Source organism: Phascolarctos cinereus, unplaced genomic scaffold (genome assembly GCF_003287225.1).
Source record: "Phascolarctos cinereus isolate Bilbo 61053 unplaced genomic scaffold, phaCin_HiC Scaffold_5;HRSCAF=322, whole genome shotgun sequence".
NCBI lineage: Eukaryota > Metazoa > Chordata > Mammalia > Diprotodontia > Phascolarctidae > Phascolarctos > Phascolarctos cinereus.
Window position 1 is genome coordinate 226,197,218 of NW_027555958.1, and position 18,078 is coordinate 226,215,295.

General features: G+C 39.9%; 1 protein-coding gene across 2 annotated transcripts in view; it reads left to right on the forward strand.

The window, feature by feature from the left end:
* Positions 1–18,078, forward strand: part of CLIC5 (chloride intracellular channel 5) — a 225,463-nt gene that overhangs the window by 194,181 nt on the left and 13,204 nt on the right. For both annotated transcript variants that reach the window (XM_020993875.2, XM_020993879.2), the window contains one exon: positions 14,741–14,925. In XM_020993875.2, coding sequence (XP_020849534.1) covers positions 14,741–14,925 — 185 coding nt within the window. The remainder of the gene's footprint in view (positions 1–14,740; positions 14,926–18,078) is intronic.

Below are 18,078 nucleotides of genomic sequence, written 5' to 3' on the forward strand. Positions count from 1 at the left end.
ATGAAGCCAAAATCACCAACATAAACTGCTTTCTCTCCAAATTTTGCAATATTGGAGACATTTACTCATGTCATATAGACATATACCTTTAGAGGAAGTTGTATAGAATTCACTTAACTCCCAGTGAATTCTGACAAAGAAAATTTCTGAACAAAATACCAATGTAAAATGATTAGTATTAACATACTATGATGATTGTATCACAGGATTTAGAGCTAGAAGGGACCTTAGGAGTCATCTAGTTCTCTCATTTTACACATAAGGAAATTGAGGCCAAGAGAAGTTAAGTGAGTTGTTCAAAGTCATACAGATAATCGGATAATCAGTTAAAGTCTGAAAGGCAAAGATTTCTTCTTCTTTCTTCCTGCTTAAGAATTATAGCAGCTAGGTGGCACCATGGATACAGTACAGTGTTGGACCTGGAGTCAAGACAACTCATCTTCCTAAGCTCAAATCTGACCTCAGACACTTACTAGCTGTGTGACCCTGGGCAAGTCACTTAACCTTGTTTGCCTCAGTTTCCTCATCTGTAAAATGAGTTAGAGAAGGAAATGGCAACCCACTCCTCTATCTCTGCCAAGAAAACTCCAAATGGGGGTCATGACGAGTCAGACATGGCTGAAATGACTAAACAGTAACAGCAAGCTTAAGAATTTACTAGCCTTGGGGTAGCTAGGTGGCACAGTGGATAGAGCACCGGCCCTGAAGTCAGGAGTACCTGAGTTCAAATCTGGCCTCAGACCAAACACTTGACACTTACTAGCTGTGTGACCCTGGGCAAGTCACTTAACCCCAATTGCCTAAAAAAAAAAAATTTACTAGCCTTTTTGTACTATTTTTTGTTATTGCTGCTATTGTCTTCATAATCATTATCAATAGGACACATTTTAATTAATGCACCATTGTAAGGATAAAGCGTGAATTGAGGATTTAATTCAACAAACATTTATTAAACATGGAACAGTCATGGTTTTGGGCACCGGTGACACCCTCCCACACATATACTTACGCCAGCATTTTATAGTGGCTATAGGGATGGCCTGGGTTCAAATGATGCCTTTGAGATATACCGTGACAGTGGGTAAGTCACTAATGTTTCAGTGCTCCCCAGGTAACTTCTTACACCTGGGGATACACAGTCCAAAAGAAATGGTCCATCTTCTCAAAAAGTTTCGTCTTTCATGACTATACAAACAAATAAATACAAAATAATGGAGAATAATTTGAAAGGGAAAGGATCATTAAAAGGGTCCTGTAGTCAAACCTCTCTCTTCATTTTGTAGTGATGGAAGCTGAGACCAGCTAGTTTACTCAATTTGTTGTTATTGTCTGAGTCTTTTCAGTCGTGTCCAACTCACCATGACTCCATTTGGGGTTTTCTTAGCAAAGATCCTGGAGAGGTTTGCCATTTCCTTCTCCAGCTCATTTTACAGATGGGGAAACTGAGGCAAATAAGATTATCCAGTTTTACCCAATTTACACGGGTGGTGAATGGCAGAATCTGGATTTGAACCCAAATATTCTAACTCTAGCACTACACCTAACTAGTTAATCTATTAACAAAAGCGTACCCTGTGTATGTCCCTAAATTTATCCCTAGGTTAAGAATATTTCCACGATGAGCTTAAGAAGTCAAGAGCTAGGCATCTCGGTGACCCAGTGGATAGTCACGAAGACACCTTGAGTCAGGAAGTTCTGAATTCAAATCCAACCTCAGATACTAATTCTAGGCAAGTCACTTAACTACTCTCTGTTTCAGTTTCCTTATCTGTAAAATGGGAATAATAACAGCACCTATTTCACAGGGTTTTTGTGAGCATCAAATGAGATAACATTTATAAGGTACTTAGCACAGTGCCTAGCACACAGTAGGCACTTACTAAATACTTGTTCCTTCTCCTTCAAAAAATGGGAAGACCGTGTTTTGCATGACTGCACATGCATAATTGGTATCATATTACTTGCCTCCTCAATGGGTAGGGGAGAGGTGGGAGAGAATTTGGAGCTCAAAATTTTGAAAGATCAATGTCAAAAAATTTTGATATGATTGGAAAATATTTAATGAAATAAATAAAAATAGAAAAAAAAAGGGAAGCGGTTCAAAGGACAGTCCCAGAATGACCAAGATGAAAAGTTGAAAAGGACCTGGAATTGTTTAAATTAGGGAAGTCATAGGAAATTGGTGTCTGACTTCCTATGAGCCTTCTCTCTCTCTCTCTCTCTCTCTCTCTCTCTCTCTCTCTCTCTCTCTGAGTTAAGTGACTTGCCCAGAGTCACACAGCTAGTAAGTGTCAAGTATCTGAGGTCACATTTGAACTCAGGTTCTCCTGACTCCAAGACCAGTGCTGTATCCACTGTGCCACCTAACTGCCCCCAGCCTTCTCTTTTACAAAGGGTTCATGTGCCAGCCATGGTCACCCACTATTGGACATGACCAGAACAAAAAGATAGTTAAATAAAGCATCAGGGGAGGCCATTTGGTGCAATGGAAAGAATTCTGGCTCTGGAGATAAACCTGAGTTTGAATCTCCACTATGCCACTGTCAACCCGAGTGACCTTGAGTTGAGTCACTTCATCTCTTTAGGTCTAAGTTTTCTCATCTGTAAAATAGGAGAGAGGTTGGACTTTAAAATTTTAGATCTGTGGCTCTGATTTTTGGGGGGCAAGGAGGTGGAATCTCCTAAATGGTAAACATTAAGCACACCACCCAGGGAGGTCGCAGTCTCTGGCTTTTCTTTTTTTTCTTCTTCTTCTTCCTTGCTGGTATTACACGAACATCCGCATTAAGCCCAACCTGTGGCTCAATGTATAATAATAACCTGTTATAAAATAACCATAAAAAACTTAGCTGTTCTCAGCCTAATTCAGTGTGCCGTATAAACTACGACCAGCACTAATAACTTTAGTCAGCATTTATGTCGCTCTTTCTATTAGCACAATGGGGTTTACAACCATTTATGAGTTTCTGGAAAGCCTAATAGGAAACACACATTCTCCCCCTCTCCCCACCCCGCCTTGGCTGCATAGGAGAAGGATTCAAAAGAAGGCGTTTTGCTTGAGCAAGGCCAGCAGGGGTCGCCACCACCCCACTGCTGAAGCATGAGCTGGGCACGCTAATAAGGAACACGTTCAAGCCTACTGGGAAGGCTTGGCTTTTTCTCTCTCCTTTACTGGCTCCATTCAGAGCTGCTCGCTCTTGGCTCACCATTCTTGCTGTTTTTGCTTGCTGGCTTGCTTAATTTCTCCCTGCTCTTCTTTCTTTCTTTCTTTCTTTCTTTCTTTCTTTCTTTCTTTTTTCTTTCTTTCTTTCTTTCTTTCTTTCTTTCTTTCTTTCTTTCTTTCTTTCTTTCTTTCTTTCTTTCTTTCTTTCTTTCTTTCTTTCTTTCTTTCTTTCTTTTTCTATTGATAAATAAACATTTTGGGGACCTTCAGTCTGTATAAACAAAGGGAAACTTAACATTCAATTCCCAAAGTGGTAATCTTTTCTTTGACATACAGTTTTTAGGAGATTGACAAAATTATTTGATTCTGTAGTTGGGTATATTATCTTTTATCTCCCTTCAATCTTAAATATGAATTTGTATGTGTGAGTGTATACACACACATCTATGTATTTTTACATGTATATACCTATGTATATATTTATATATACATACATATATCTGTATATCCATTAGATTGTAAGCTCCTTGAAGGCAGGGATTGTCTTTTGACTCTTTTTGTATCCCCAGTGTATAGCACAATGCCTGGTACATAGTAGGAACTGAATAAATGTTTATATATGTATATATGTATGTGTATATACATATGTGTATATATATATATACACATATACACATTTATATGATATATACTATATATTTATTATATTATGCATATAAATATAATATGTTGGTACATTTATAATATATAATAGATTTATTTTTAGTATTTATTATAATACATAATATATTATATATATTTATTGCATGAAAGGTGAAGTCATTCTAAACACCTTTTTAGTTTGATATGTTAGTCCCAACTTCCCTTAAAACAGCCAAATAATTGCCCAAAGCTGATGCCTTTTATTTATTTACTTATTTATTTTTGTTTAAATATAATGTCTCTGGACACCTGCATTTAGAACTTTAGGTTATTCAATCCAAACCCCTCAATCTGAGGTCTGGCAATGAGAAATGATTTGCCTAGGATAAATGGAATCTAAATTTAGACCTGTCAGTGACCTTTGAGACCATCACATTCAACTACCTCATTTGGCAGATGAGGTCACTGAGACTCAATGAGGTTTGGTGATCACATAGGTGGTACAGGATAGAGGCAGGATTTTTACCCAGGTCTTCTGACTCAGATCCTATCATCTTGACACTGTTTTATTCTGATTCAGAGGTAGGATACTATACTCGGTCCTCTGACTCCCAATTCATTGCTCTTTCTACTGTTGACACCATCATTGATTTATATAGACTATCTATCAAGAAATATGGTCCTTTTAAATCAATATGGGTCAGGAAGCATTTATTGAATGCCTGTTGTATGTGTAGCACTGAGCTAGGCCCTGGGGAAACAGATATCAAATTGAGACTGTCCCTGTCCTCAGAAACTTATTCAAAAGGATTTCATGAGGGATCGGAGGAAGGGAGATAAAAAGAACCCGGCAGAAACATGGCTATCTGTGGCAATCTCTTTCTGAAAACAGGGTTCTGGAGACTGACATTCAGAGAAAATTTTTCTATTCTCTGTCTTCCCCATCCCTTTTTGCCACCCTCCAAAGACGAAAGAAGCCTGTGAATTACATACCTCTTTGACCTGTAGTCCAAACTAAGATTTCACGCCTATAATCCTGTCTACTGAGCACTAAGTGGTTTCACAGAATCTTAGAGTTGGAAGTCTTATGAAACCTTGAGGTCATCTAGGTTAACCTTCCAAAATTTTCATGCAGAAATCACTCCTAAAAAAGAAAACCCCAAACTAAAAACCAGCACCACCATCACCACCCACATCACCAAGCTCATATCAGTTTGCACCATAAACTTTTCTCTGCCTACCCTACATGGTTGAATGAGAGGATTTGGTTAAGTTGCCAGTTCCATTTTGTTTTCTGGTAAACTGATGTGGCTTTTTTCCCCCTCCTGTCTTTCTTCTTGTCATGAAGATCTAGAAACAGAGACCCTGAAGTACCCTCACAAATGGGATCCTCTGAGCTTTTCACAGCCAGTGTCAATTTGACAGCATTGCTCTCTCTGGCTGTGAATCCAAGTCCAATTTTCTCTGTCTGCTGTAGAAGGATCCTCCAGAACAGCTGACCAAGAAAATTGGGCCCAGCCATGCAGCCTGAGAGAAATAATGATGCCAAACCCTAAGAAATTATTCCAGCCAGGCTTGGATCATAGAAGTGTTGGAAAACGCATGAAAGAGATTTATCCTGTGAGCTGTCCAGCCTGCTCCTTGGACCGGAAAGGTCTTGGGATGTTCAGATAAGTTTGAGATGAGGCACTGACCTTTTGCTTCCAACATATGTTTCTCACTCTGTCTTTCTCTCTACCTTTCTCTCTTCTCTCTCTTTCTACTTCTCTTTCCCTGACCCTCTCTCTTTTTCCTTTTCTCTGTCCTCCTCTTTAACTTTTTCTCCCCCTCTTTCACCGTCTCAGGGCCTAATGAGAGAAATCAGATTCATTCTGAACTCCACTGCCTTTCCAGATACAGATATTAGTAACATACCACCTTAGCCATAAACCTGAAATAGGTGATTGCTCAAAAGGTGTGAGAGAAATTCTTATTTTTCCTCACCCCATCCCCAAACTTCAACTTTACCTAAAAACCACAATTCTATCTCACAGTCTCAACTGAGCTCCTTACCACTTGGTAGTCTGTTAAAATACAGTGTCCCAAAAATCTCAGTGCCATCTTAAGCTAGTAAAACTTAAAATGACATTAAGACTTTTGGGACACCTTGTTTAATACTCCATATCAAAAGAGGTATTACTAGTTAGTTCTAATTCACTATGAAAGAAGGGCTTTCTCAAGTAGAGCTTGAGGGCACCAAATACCAGAGGGAGTGCTATTGAGTGAGGAATGCAAATGTGGACTGTGAGTACCTGGATGGTTGACTTGGTGCTAGGGAAGATAATTTTGTGATTTTTTTCCTAGGTCAGAGGAACCTGTGGCCTTGAAGCCTTTCTACTGTATTCTGCTAAGGCTTATAAAGGATATTATCAGGGAAATATATGACCAGGGGAAAACTGGGCATATAGCAAGGGTGAGAGATCAGCAACGGGGACAGATCTATGTCAGGACAGCAAGGCAGGTAGAGGCCCCAGTGAGGTGGGTTTGTTCCCCCTGCCCCTGCTCCCGTGGTAGATTTATGAGAAGATATGTATAAGAATCCGATAGGATAGGCTGGCATGGATGGGTTGCCCACACTAATCAGATCCATTGGGGTGCGAATATTTGTTTTTCATATCAAAAATCAATAGTGGCAGCTTCTTCACTTTCCTTTAAAAGAAATGGTAGATATTGATGATGCTCTGGGAATAACCACCTCAGCAGTTTCTGATTCAAGTCTTTTAACAAAGACCAAACTGGTCTCTAAAAGCATAATACTAGCTAACTCTCATGTATCGCTTTGAAGTTTGCAGAAATTCTACATTCCAGGGGCAGCTAGGTGGCACAGTGGATAGAGCACAGGCCCTGCAGTCAGGAGGACCCGAGTTCAAATATGGCCTCAGACACATATCGTGCACTAGCGGTGTGACCCTGGGCAAGTCACTTACCCCCATTCCTAGAAAAAAAAAATTCTACTTCCCAAGGGTTCTTAACATGGGGTCCATGCACTTAAACTTTTTTTTTTTATAATTGTATTCCAGTCTTTTGTGATCTCATGTGTTTTATGTATTTAGAAACATTGTCTTAAGAAGAGGTCCATAGATTTTACCAGACTGCCAAAAGGGTCCATGGGGACAAAAAAACCCCAAAACATTAAGAGCCCCTTTTCTACATGGATTATTTTATTTTGCGAGATAGATGCTGTTGTTATCCCCACTTTACATATGAAGAAGCAATGACTTATCCATTCAGCTAGATGTCACACAGCTAGTAAGTATCTTAGGTGGGATTCAGACTCAAAGTGAGATTCAAAGTCTTCCGGACTTCAGGCCCGCTTGGCCCCACTGCTTCTGTGCAAAATTTCCGTCTGTCTCTTGTTTCATTTCTTGCTATTTTTGCACATTCCAGCTGAGTCTATGTGATCATAAACAGCAGATGCAAAGTGAAAAATTCAGTCAGCTATATTTGGTTCCATACAATCCAAAAATATATGCGTTTCTCATATGACATTGCCCCCTAATAATGTTGTTTCACCATAATGTTATAAATACATTATAACCAAATCCTACCATAAAGTCTCTTGATCATATTTTTGTAACATTATTAATATGGAACCAGAAAGGGTAAGCAGTTGCTCATGGTCATGCAGACAGTTGGTTTTAGAAGTGGAATTTGAACCTAGGTCTTCCGATTCCAAAATCAGCATTCTCTCCCTTAGACTAGACTTTTGCCTTCTAAAGTAGCATATTCAAGTTTAATAGACACCAACCCAGTGTTATGCTTGTAAATGTTTTAACAACTGGCTTTCCAAAAATACAACTCACTTTGAAGTTTAATCTGCATTGCATTGCTAACATTTTCCCCTTCACTTTCTTAAGTCTGTCCTGGGGTGGGGAACCTGACCTAGAGGCTGCAGGTTCTCCACCCCTGGCTAATCAACAAAACAATAAACCAAGCCTAGCTTTTGTAGTTTGCTGATTTTCAAGGTGTTGATGCTAAGAATTTAACTACCAGCTTTCCCAAACTAGCTGGTTCCATTACTATAGCCAGTGGTTCCTTTCCTCTTGCTTGTGTGTGTTTGTGTGTCAGAGAAGGGCTACTCATAAAAATGAAGATTGTAGGATAGAAGGATGTAAAAAATAGGGATAATCAGAGGGTTTTAAAGGTAACATTTCCAAGTAAATTTTGACTGGATGTGGGAGTAAGGTAGTTTGCTAGAGAATTGCTAGATAGTTAATGTAGTTAATGACTATAGGGAAAGAAAGAAAGGAAAGAAAAGGAGGGAAGGAGAGAAAAGAAGATAGAAAAAAAGAAAGGAAGGAAAATTCTGAGCTATGCTTGAAAGTGTGTTGGAGGCTGTGTTTTAAAACTTGGCTTCTCAGTCTCCATTCAGACTCTGTGCCCTGGTAAGAGTATATTATTTTCTTAGCTCAAATTGCTGTTTCCAAGTCATTATTTCTCTACGATGAGAAAACAATATTGGGTCTTATGTAATATCAACCTCAATGAATCTGGAAGTGATCAGGGAATGGGTGGGTTTTTTTCCCCTTCTCTTTAAAAAAAGGGGGGGGAATAAATTTGAGATTGTTTGCATATGGCTAAGAATATTTATGAACTATTCCCCTTGTTTCCTCATTACATATTTCACCCAGTGTGTTTGTGTGTGGTATAGGATAAATCTTTACAGGGGCGATGGGATGGAGTAGTTAGAGAAACAGGTATTAGTCAATAACCTGAGTTATTGGTGAATCACAGTTCTGTGGATACTCTAGAAACCCCCCTCCCCACTTTAGTTTCCATGCCAGGATAATTACCCAGCCTGCCGCTCAAAGGAAGCCTTTGGAGTTGGGGGGAGGTTTCAGATCGCAAAGGCAGAAAGAATCTAAGCTGCCTTGTTTGGACATTTTCAAAGCCTTCTTGCCACTCTGGTTTCGATCATACGTCCCTCATCTTTGCTGAAATGGAAAGTACAGCATACACTGCTGTTGTGACCTAGGCTGAAATAGGTAATGGAATTCTTAGGCTGCCAGATTGGGACCTAGCTAATGGGCTGAGATGGAAGGTAGGAGAAAACAAATCTCATGGCAAGGGTGATCTAAATGCAGACAGCACTTGTTAGATAAGCTTGCTGGTTTTCCGGGGTGTGGAGACCATGGGATTTGTTTGCATTTCATGGTGCCTCTCCACATACACAGGGACAAATGTCCCTGTTCTTACTGAGGCAGATTCTAAGAAACAGAGAAGTGAATGGGACTGACAGAAGACAAGCAGACAGGAGCAGAATCCTGTGCTATTGATTCCCCCTCCAGAGCAGACCATAGCTTTTAAGTCTGTTGTATGCCTTGAATACATGGTGAGAGAGACAGAGAGAGACAGAGACAGAGAGAGAGACAGACAGAGACAGAGAGAGAGAGAACTTCTTCCACAGAGGCATCATATGCATGAGACTTAAAGTCAGAAGATTTGGGTCACTGATGGCATGGCAGCATGACCATGGGGTAAGTCACTTCACCACTCTATAAGCTTCAGTTTACTTATCTGTGAAATGGGAATATCATTATACTTGCTTTACTTGAGGTTGTTGTGAGAAAAGCATTTTGCAGACCTTAAAAGGTGCTTTAGGAATACGAGCTGCTATTTCTCTGGCTATCCACTGGGCAATGTGGTATGATGGGTGCAAATCCAGCCTTGGAGCCATGAAGATCTGGGTTCAGGTCCTGCCTCTAACATACCATGACTTTGTGACCCTGGGCAAGTCACATAAACTTTCCAGGCCTCAGGCAGCTCTCTATCGATGGCAGAGCAGGTGCTAATTTGCATGGGTATGGGGAGTTTCCCCATCTCATTGCTCTCACAAATCTGGTCCAAAAAGAAGCTCTTAGATCAGAGGTGTCAAATACATTGTCCATGGATTTCATTGCAACCCAATACCCCCAAATGAAGCACAAACCAGATTAAAATGTGATTGGGAAATATTTAACAAAATAAATAAAAATACAATAGAACATTAATATATGTGGTTTTCTAAGTCAATATACAGCCTCGGGTATCCTTATATACAGTTTTGTGTCCCTCTTTCCTATTTGAGGATTTTTCTTTCCTTTTTGGTGAGACAATCAGGGTTAAGTGACTCGCCCAGGGTCACACAGCTAGTAAGTGTCAAGTATCAGAGGTTGGATTTGAACGCAGGTCCTCCTGACTCCAAGGCCAGACTATCTGCTGTGCCACCTAGCTGGAGGCCCCTCTGAGTTTGACACTACTGTCTTAGACCAGTCATCTGCCCAAGCACATATCTCATGTCTCAACACCCACACTCACACATCAGCCATCCTCCTTCTCTACTCTTATCATGCTTACCTCCTCCAACCTTTACCTACCTATTGAAGTAGGTAAATGGGGATGAAAATGGACTGGACTAGTCAGTTCCAAGATTTCTTCAATCTGTTTGTCTTGGGAACCCAAAATTATAGTACTGTATGGTCCTACCCAAGAGAGATAACTTCACTTCATATGGCAGTGTCCTATCACACCAGTTAAGAAATAAGGTTACTAAATGATATCCCTTCAAAACTTGCAAGCTCCATGAAGGGACGGTATATCTTCCCTGTAGAGGGGAGATACGTATACTTAGATAAAAAGCATAAAATACTTCCCTGCTATCCCCAACACCTGCTCTTGAAGAGCTTCTATTTGTGTTTGTATCCTCAGTGCCCAGAATAGGGGCCAGAACATAGTAGGCATTTAATAAGTGATTGTTCATTGATCCACTTTTGTATTTGTATATTCAGTGTCCAGCACACAGTGAGCAATTAATGAATTCTGGTTGGTTGATCTCAGAGAACTATAGTTAAAATAATATTCTTTGGCCTTTCTTTCAAGGCCTCCTTGGTGCTCTTCTGAAAAAAAAATTGATCTCATAAAGTATGATTCTCTCTGGCATATGGTATTGGAACTGTGTCACAGAACTGTGAAATAGCTTGCTGGCTCCAAGTCCCAAAGCTGACTGTGGAATTAGAACCTGGATCTCATGACTTCTCAGTACATGGCCTCTTTTTTCACAGAAAAGCTACAATGGCAATAGCACTGGATTTGGGATCAAGGAACCCAGGTTTGAAACTTGCTTTTGTCACTTGCTACCTTTGTGGCATTGGGCAAGTCTTGCTTAAACTGCCTGGGCCTCAGTTTCCTCATCTGTAAGATAAGTGGTTGGAATAGATGACTTCTGAAGTCCCTTACACCTCCAAATATATAGTTCTGTGATCTGGACCTTTTTTTTTTTTTTAAAGTCTTGACCAAGAGCTGGTCAGAAAATTAGTCAATTGGCTTATATCAACCATGGTATTTGCCACAGCTGACAGGTGTCAATTAGCTCTCCCTTATCCTACTCCCCTTGACTAAAAGGGGCAAAAGGATTTAACAGACAAACAAAAATAAGTCATGAATGCTTCAGGGAGAAAATACAATAAAGCTGCATTAATCCTTGCTTCTTCTAAGACCCTCAAGGCTTACAAACCCTTGGAAATCTAGACTCTGTGACTGAGGGGAACACAGACATTTCTTCCCGTCCCTGGATACTCCTCCCCTTATGCTGGAAATACAAAGCAGATGATGAAGCAGAAAGGATGAATGATGCACAAGGGAGGGAGAAGTATTGGGAAACAACCCCCAACCTTCAGCCAGTTTTCGAACATTCCAACAGGAATTCAGTTGATTTATCCCGGGTTGGTGTCGTTGCATTGTTTTCAACAAAAGGTTCTGAAAAGAAGACAAAGTATATATATGTGTTGAGTGGCCAACAAAAGGGGAGGGGAGACAGGAGGGGAAAAGCTGGTCCAAAACAAAGCCGTCCCTTTTGCTTCTATTAGAATTAAGGTCAGGCTTGAATCACATTAGTTTATGGGTTCATGCTCTAAGCAAACTCTGGTGAAACTGGGCAATTGGGGAGTGGTGTTGACACCATGGCTTAATTGGCCGATAGCCAGAGTAGCTCTTTGCTCTGAGTATGACAGTTTTCTGAATGAACACAGGCAGAAGATGGTCGTGCCTTGCCTAATGTCATTAACTGGTTCCATGAAAATACAATATTAGGTAAAGTAACATTACATGGGCCAGTTAGTCCCAGAGTTAGATCAACCGATTTCTATCTAGATCATTCCAGTGGAGTTCCATGATTCTTCATCAAGGTTTTCTCTTAATGATTTGAGAGGCAACATGGTACAATGGAGTCAGGAAGACCTAGGTTCAAATCCTGCCTCAGACACTTATTCATTGTGTGATTGTGAGCAAGTTACTTAAAATCCCTGTGCCTCAGTTTCTTCATCTATAAAAATGAGATGGAGGTGGACTCGATGGCCTCTAAGGGCCCTTCTACCCTTAAATCTATGATCTTATAAGACTATGCCTGTTCTTAAGTATAGAGGGGAAGAATGGTATAGTGTAAAGAACATTAGACTTAGAGTTGAATTCTTGATATGTCTCTCACTCTAGTCATGACCATGAGCAAATCACTCCCCGCTCTGGATTTTGTCATCTGTAAAGTGGAGATAATAATACCTGTACCACCTACCTCACAGTACTGTTGTAAAAAGAAAATCAACCCACAAGCATTTATTAAGTACCTTCTGTGTGCCTAAGTGCTAGACAATCAGAAGTAAAGAGTGAAATAATCCCTACTCCTATGCAGCAAAAAACCACAGACTAAACCAGAAAGTATAATATAAACACAAGCAATCATGCCCAGTACAGTGCTCTGTACCGGGGGGAGTGCTTAATAATGATTTGTCACATTGAATTGAAAATATGCATCACTAATATATCACCCTGGAGACATTAAATCTCTGATGTTGTATCCGTCACTGAATTTCTGATTTGGAACATCTCACGGCAATGTTGGATCAAACAATCCCTTCATTATCCAAATGAAGAAACTGAGGCTCAGAGAGAATCAGTGACTTTTTCAAGGTCACATAGCTAGTAAGTGACAGAGGAGAAATTAGAAGGCAACTCATTTGACTTCAGAGTTAGGTTTCCCCCCCCCCCATTGGTACTACATGGCAGGGTAGTCTCTTGGGGTTGCTCATTTGAATGCTTTATTTTTCATCCCCAGAGACCAGGAAGAATCTTCTGATAGAAACCTTTTAGAGAAAGTCTTCAAAAGTACCTCTGCTACTTGCTTAGGAGTTCAATATGATCCTTGAAATGGATATTCCCGTAGCTCCCTCTACAGCATATTTAACATGTGAAATACAGGAAAAGATCATCTGCTCTAGGGTTTTCAGGATGAAATGTCCAGATCCCACAGTCTTCTCAACCAACTTTAATCTGTTGAAGTTTTTAGTCTCCTCTGACCTGATATTTTATCGATAAGGGAATGATTGATAAAAGTGTGAAAACTCCACCTAAGTAGGCCTAAAACTTATGGGCTTAGTTAAAAAAAATAGTGTTGGAGTAATCTATAAAGCAAATGATATTTTAGATATTTAAGGTGCCATGTTTATTATGTATTTTTGTTGGGAAAAGGTAAAAGTATAACTCTAATTTTTCTCACATTTTAGAGTGAATGGGATTTGGCTGCTATTATCGTGTCCATTTTTAAGATAGGAAGACTGAGGGGGAGTAAAATCTCTGGCTCATATTACACTTTAAAAGTTCTTTGTGGCTTTGAATGTGTATATATGCGTATACGTGTGCATACACACATATGTGTGCCTGTGTTTATATATGCATATATGTGTGTGTGTTGAATTGGGACCAAAGGTTCTAACTGAAATTCATGACCTGTGGCAGACTTTACAGTTCCTAGTCAGTCTTCATCAGTACTTTCAAGGTCTGTCAACAGTTACACAGAGATTTTAAGTAGCTTGCTCAGAGTAATGCAGTGAATAAGTGTCTGAGGCAGTATTTAAACCTAGATATCCCTGACTCCAAGTCTAATGCTTTATCCACTACTCTATGCTGCTTACTTTTCCCCTGACAAAGTTGTTTCATAATAGTACAGGATCATAAGATCTGAGATTTAGAGAGAGAAGGGACGTTCCAGCTAATCTAGAGGTTCCCAAATTTATTTGGCCTGCTGCCCCTTTAAAAAAAATTACTCAGCACCCCCTGGAAATCTACTTTCTTTAATCCTTTATCTTTTGTGGGGTTTTTTTTTGGTGGCTATTAATTAATTAATTAATTAATTTTTGCAATTTGCATCATTTCAAAAAAAATTCTTTTTTTATAAACTGACACATCTTAAATTTAATAATTTATTGTAAATTTGTGGGGTTTTTCCTGCATTGAAATTTTGATGATGCAATATGTGTCATGTAACTATATAGTATTGTATTGTAAACAAGTCATTACATGCACATATTCCTGCCAGTGCATGCTGGACTTCCCAACAATGTTCATCAGGCTCACCTGCCAACACTTACTTGTTAAGGCCTGTTGGTGGACTTGATCACTGATTGGTTATAATTTGCATTTTGTGTGTTTATTTGGAAAATAATGTAATCTCTACGATTTTCACTCTTTTACACAACAGACAAAACATGTACGAAGTTTTTCAAAACTTTATTGTCTCTCCTTTCCTTATGCTTCTACCACCCCCTTATTTTTATTCAATGTGCCCCAGTTGCACCCCAGGCTACTACTACTCCCTGCCCCCCCCCAGTCATTCCAGCACCTAACCCAGGGGGCAGTATTGCCCATTTTGGAAACCTGTGATTTCTAGTCCAATCACCCTCATTTTATATATGAGAATCTGTGTCTCTCGGTCTCTCTTATCTGTGTGTCTCACTTTCCCTCTCTCTTCAGTGACCTGGCAAGTAGGAAGGGCTTAATAAATACTTGCTGAATGAATCAATAATCATTGCTGAAGAGATTAGCAAAAGCCTTTACATTTTGTAAATTGTTTTTGGTCTTGTCTCCTAGCTCTTGAAAGAGGCTTGACAAAGGCATTGAAGAAACTGGATGATTATCTGAAAACACCCCTGCCTGAGGAGATAGATGCTGATACTTGTGGAGATGATGAGAAGACCTCCAGGCGCAGGTTTCTGGATGGGGAAGAGCTGACCCTTGCTGACTGCAATCTGCTGCCCAAACTCCATGTAGTCAAGGTAAGGCAGAAAGCCACCTGGCACTGGTTAGGTGTCTTCCAAGAGCCAGTACTACCAATGGTGCCCAAGGCTATCATTTTTCCTTGAGTGAGTTTTGCTCCTTCATCCATGTCATGCTTTCCCTCAAAGGTGTATTTTTCTTCCTATAAAGGACCCGTCTTATCACTTCTTCTGGGTCTTTCTGATGCAAGCTCTGCAATTAGACTGTGCCTCACTGTTGTGAACCTCAAGTGAGAAAGAAAATGTATGTTAAGTGTTTTGCAAGCCTTGCTATGTGTCTGATATTTTTTTCATATTGGTCTCTCATGGTCCTTCATTTTTAGTGGTGCAGAAGAAAGGTACAGTAGGCTATGGGACCTACCTGCTAGCATTGCGTTTATTGCTTGTACCATGCACATTTTATCATATATTTTATCATAATCATAGCCTTTTAGAATTGGGAAGGACAGGAGAGGTCAGCTGGTCCAACCTCCTCCTACCTAGTGCAAGAATCTTTTCTACAATTGCCCTGATGACAACCTCTGCTTGAACAATTTTAGTGATCAGGAGTTCACGCTTTCACAATGCACTGTCCCATTGTTGGATGGGTTTAACTGCCAGAGCATTCTTCCTTATACTGGGCCAAAATCTCCCTCTCAGTAGGGACCCTTTGGTCTTTTTTTCTACTCACTAGAGCAACATAGAACAAGTAGAATCCCTCTTCTTTGCTAGAATATAAACTCCTGGAGCACCAGAATTTTTTTCATTTTTTTTTATTGTTGTATTCCCAGAAGCCTAACACAAGCTCTAATGTGTGGCAGATATTTAGTAAATATTTGTTGGTTGATTGATTCTATAAGGCAGCTCTTCAAAGAATTGAAAACAGAAATTATTTCCCCCTAAGTCCTCTTTTCTCATGAATAAATCTCCCCAGTTTTTCAGTTCTTCCTAATGCAACACAATTTCAGGAACCTTACCTTTCTCTGGACATTTCTTGGAAAGATTCTAGAATCTATCAAAAAGAGATGGTTGGGGGCAGTTAGGTGGTGCAGTGGATAGAGCACCGGTCCTGGAGTCAGGAGGACCTGATTTCTAATCCGGCCTCAGACACATAACACCTACTAGCTGTGTGACTCTGGGACAGTCACTTAACCCCAACTGCCTCACCAAGATAAACAAATAAATAAATAAATAAAAGATTTTAAAAAAAATTTTAAAAAAAGAAATGGTTGCTGAACATGAGAAAGGGAAGCAATTATTACAGAGAATCATGAAGGTTTCATTAAGATCAGTTCACGAGCCACACTAGCCTCATTTCCTTTCTTGACAGGATTACTAAACATGTAGATGAGAGTAATACTGGGAATATAGTTTTACCTGAATTTTAGCAAAGCTTTTGATAAAGTATAACATACCATTCTGATAATAATAGCTAAACTTTATATAGGCTTGAAGGTTTGCAAACCTCTTAATGCATATTGTCTCGTTTCATCCTCGCAGCAATCCATCCCCATTTTACAAATGAAGAAACTGAGACAGAGGCTAGGGTCACACTGATAAGTATCTGAGGCAGGACCTGATTCTGAGTCCAGCTTATGGAATGATATGTATTAGATAATACAGTCGAATTCAGAACTGGTTAGATGGCTGGAGTTAAAGAGTAGTTGAAACAAGGTCAGCGTCAGTATAGAAAGAGGTCCCGAGTAGATTCCCTCAGGGATCCATTTCATATTTTTCTTAATGACTTAGGTAAAGGCACTGGTGGTAAGCTCATCAAATTTGCAGATGATATCGAGCTGGGAGAGATAGCTCAGCCACTGCTTGACGGAGTCAGGATCCGAAAGGATTTTCTAGCACAGGCCAGAGCAACAAGCTGACTCTAATAAGATGAAATTTAATAGGGATAAATTTAAAGTCTTGTACTTGGTACCCAAATACCACTTCACAAGTGTAAGATGGGGGAGTTGTGGTTAAGCAGCAGTTTGTCTGAAAATATAACAGCTTTTATGTCTTACGACTCTCTTCCTCCCTACAGTGAATAAATGAATGCATGAAAGAAATGTAAGTTCTTTCAATGTACCCGGCACTGTGTTAAGCACAGGATCCAAATATGCAAAGCAAGCAACTTGGCCCTCAAGGAGCTTACATTCTGATAGGAAAAGACAACACACTTAATGATGATGATAATAATAATAAATAGTGATAGCTGACGTTTATGTAGCTCTTTAAGATTTGCAAAGGACTTTATGTATGTATTATCTCATTTGATCCTCACAAAAACCCTGAGAGGTAAATTCTATTACAAATGGGGAAACGGAGGCAAACAGAGTTTAAGTGACTTGTCCAGGGTCACACAGCTTGTAAATGTCTGAGGCTGGATTTGATAGTGTCTTCCAACACTATCCAGTCTCCTATGGCTCTACTCACGATTTCTGTGACCACCCAAACCATAATATCCCTCTCTGGCCACCACTCCCCTATGTGTTGTTTTCCCCTCACAGTATAGGGGAATAGTGGGCAGGTCAGGAAGGACATTTTGGACCAGGAATTCATAGGAATGGTGCATCTAATCATTGGGCAGTTGATTTTATGTCCTTTCTAAGAAAGAGAGTATTGATTTGATTACTCAGACTGAGTAATCTCTACCACACTCTACTGAGAGGTAGAAAGAATAGTTGTGTGTGGGAGAGGAAGGGGACTCAGGAGGAGGAAGATGGAGGAATTTCTGGGTCAGGAGAGATGTGGCGAACTCCCTTCAGTGGGAAGCCGGGAACCCAGGGGCAGGAGTTGGAGTACCTGGTCAGAGCTGGAGGCTAGCGCATAGGAGCATGGTGTGAAGGTATGTTAGTCAGCAAACGTTTAGTTAGTGCCTACTGTGTGCCACTCACTGTTCTAAGCTTCTTGTAACTATTTGTTGCCAATTTTTACTGGAGTCTGAGGCCAAATCTATGTATATTGAATTAATTGAATTGCGACAAGGTCTAGTTGTAATCCATGACCTGTAGCAGACTCTGTAGTTCCTAGTCAGCACTCATTAGTACTTTCAAGGTCTGTCATCAGTCAGTATCTTACTTTGTGCCAAGTGCTATGTTAAGCTCAAGAATACAAAGGAAAAAAAAAAAGTGCAGTCCCTCAAAAAACTCATATTCTAATGGGGGAAATGTCATGAAAACA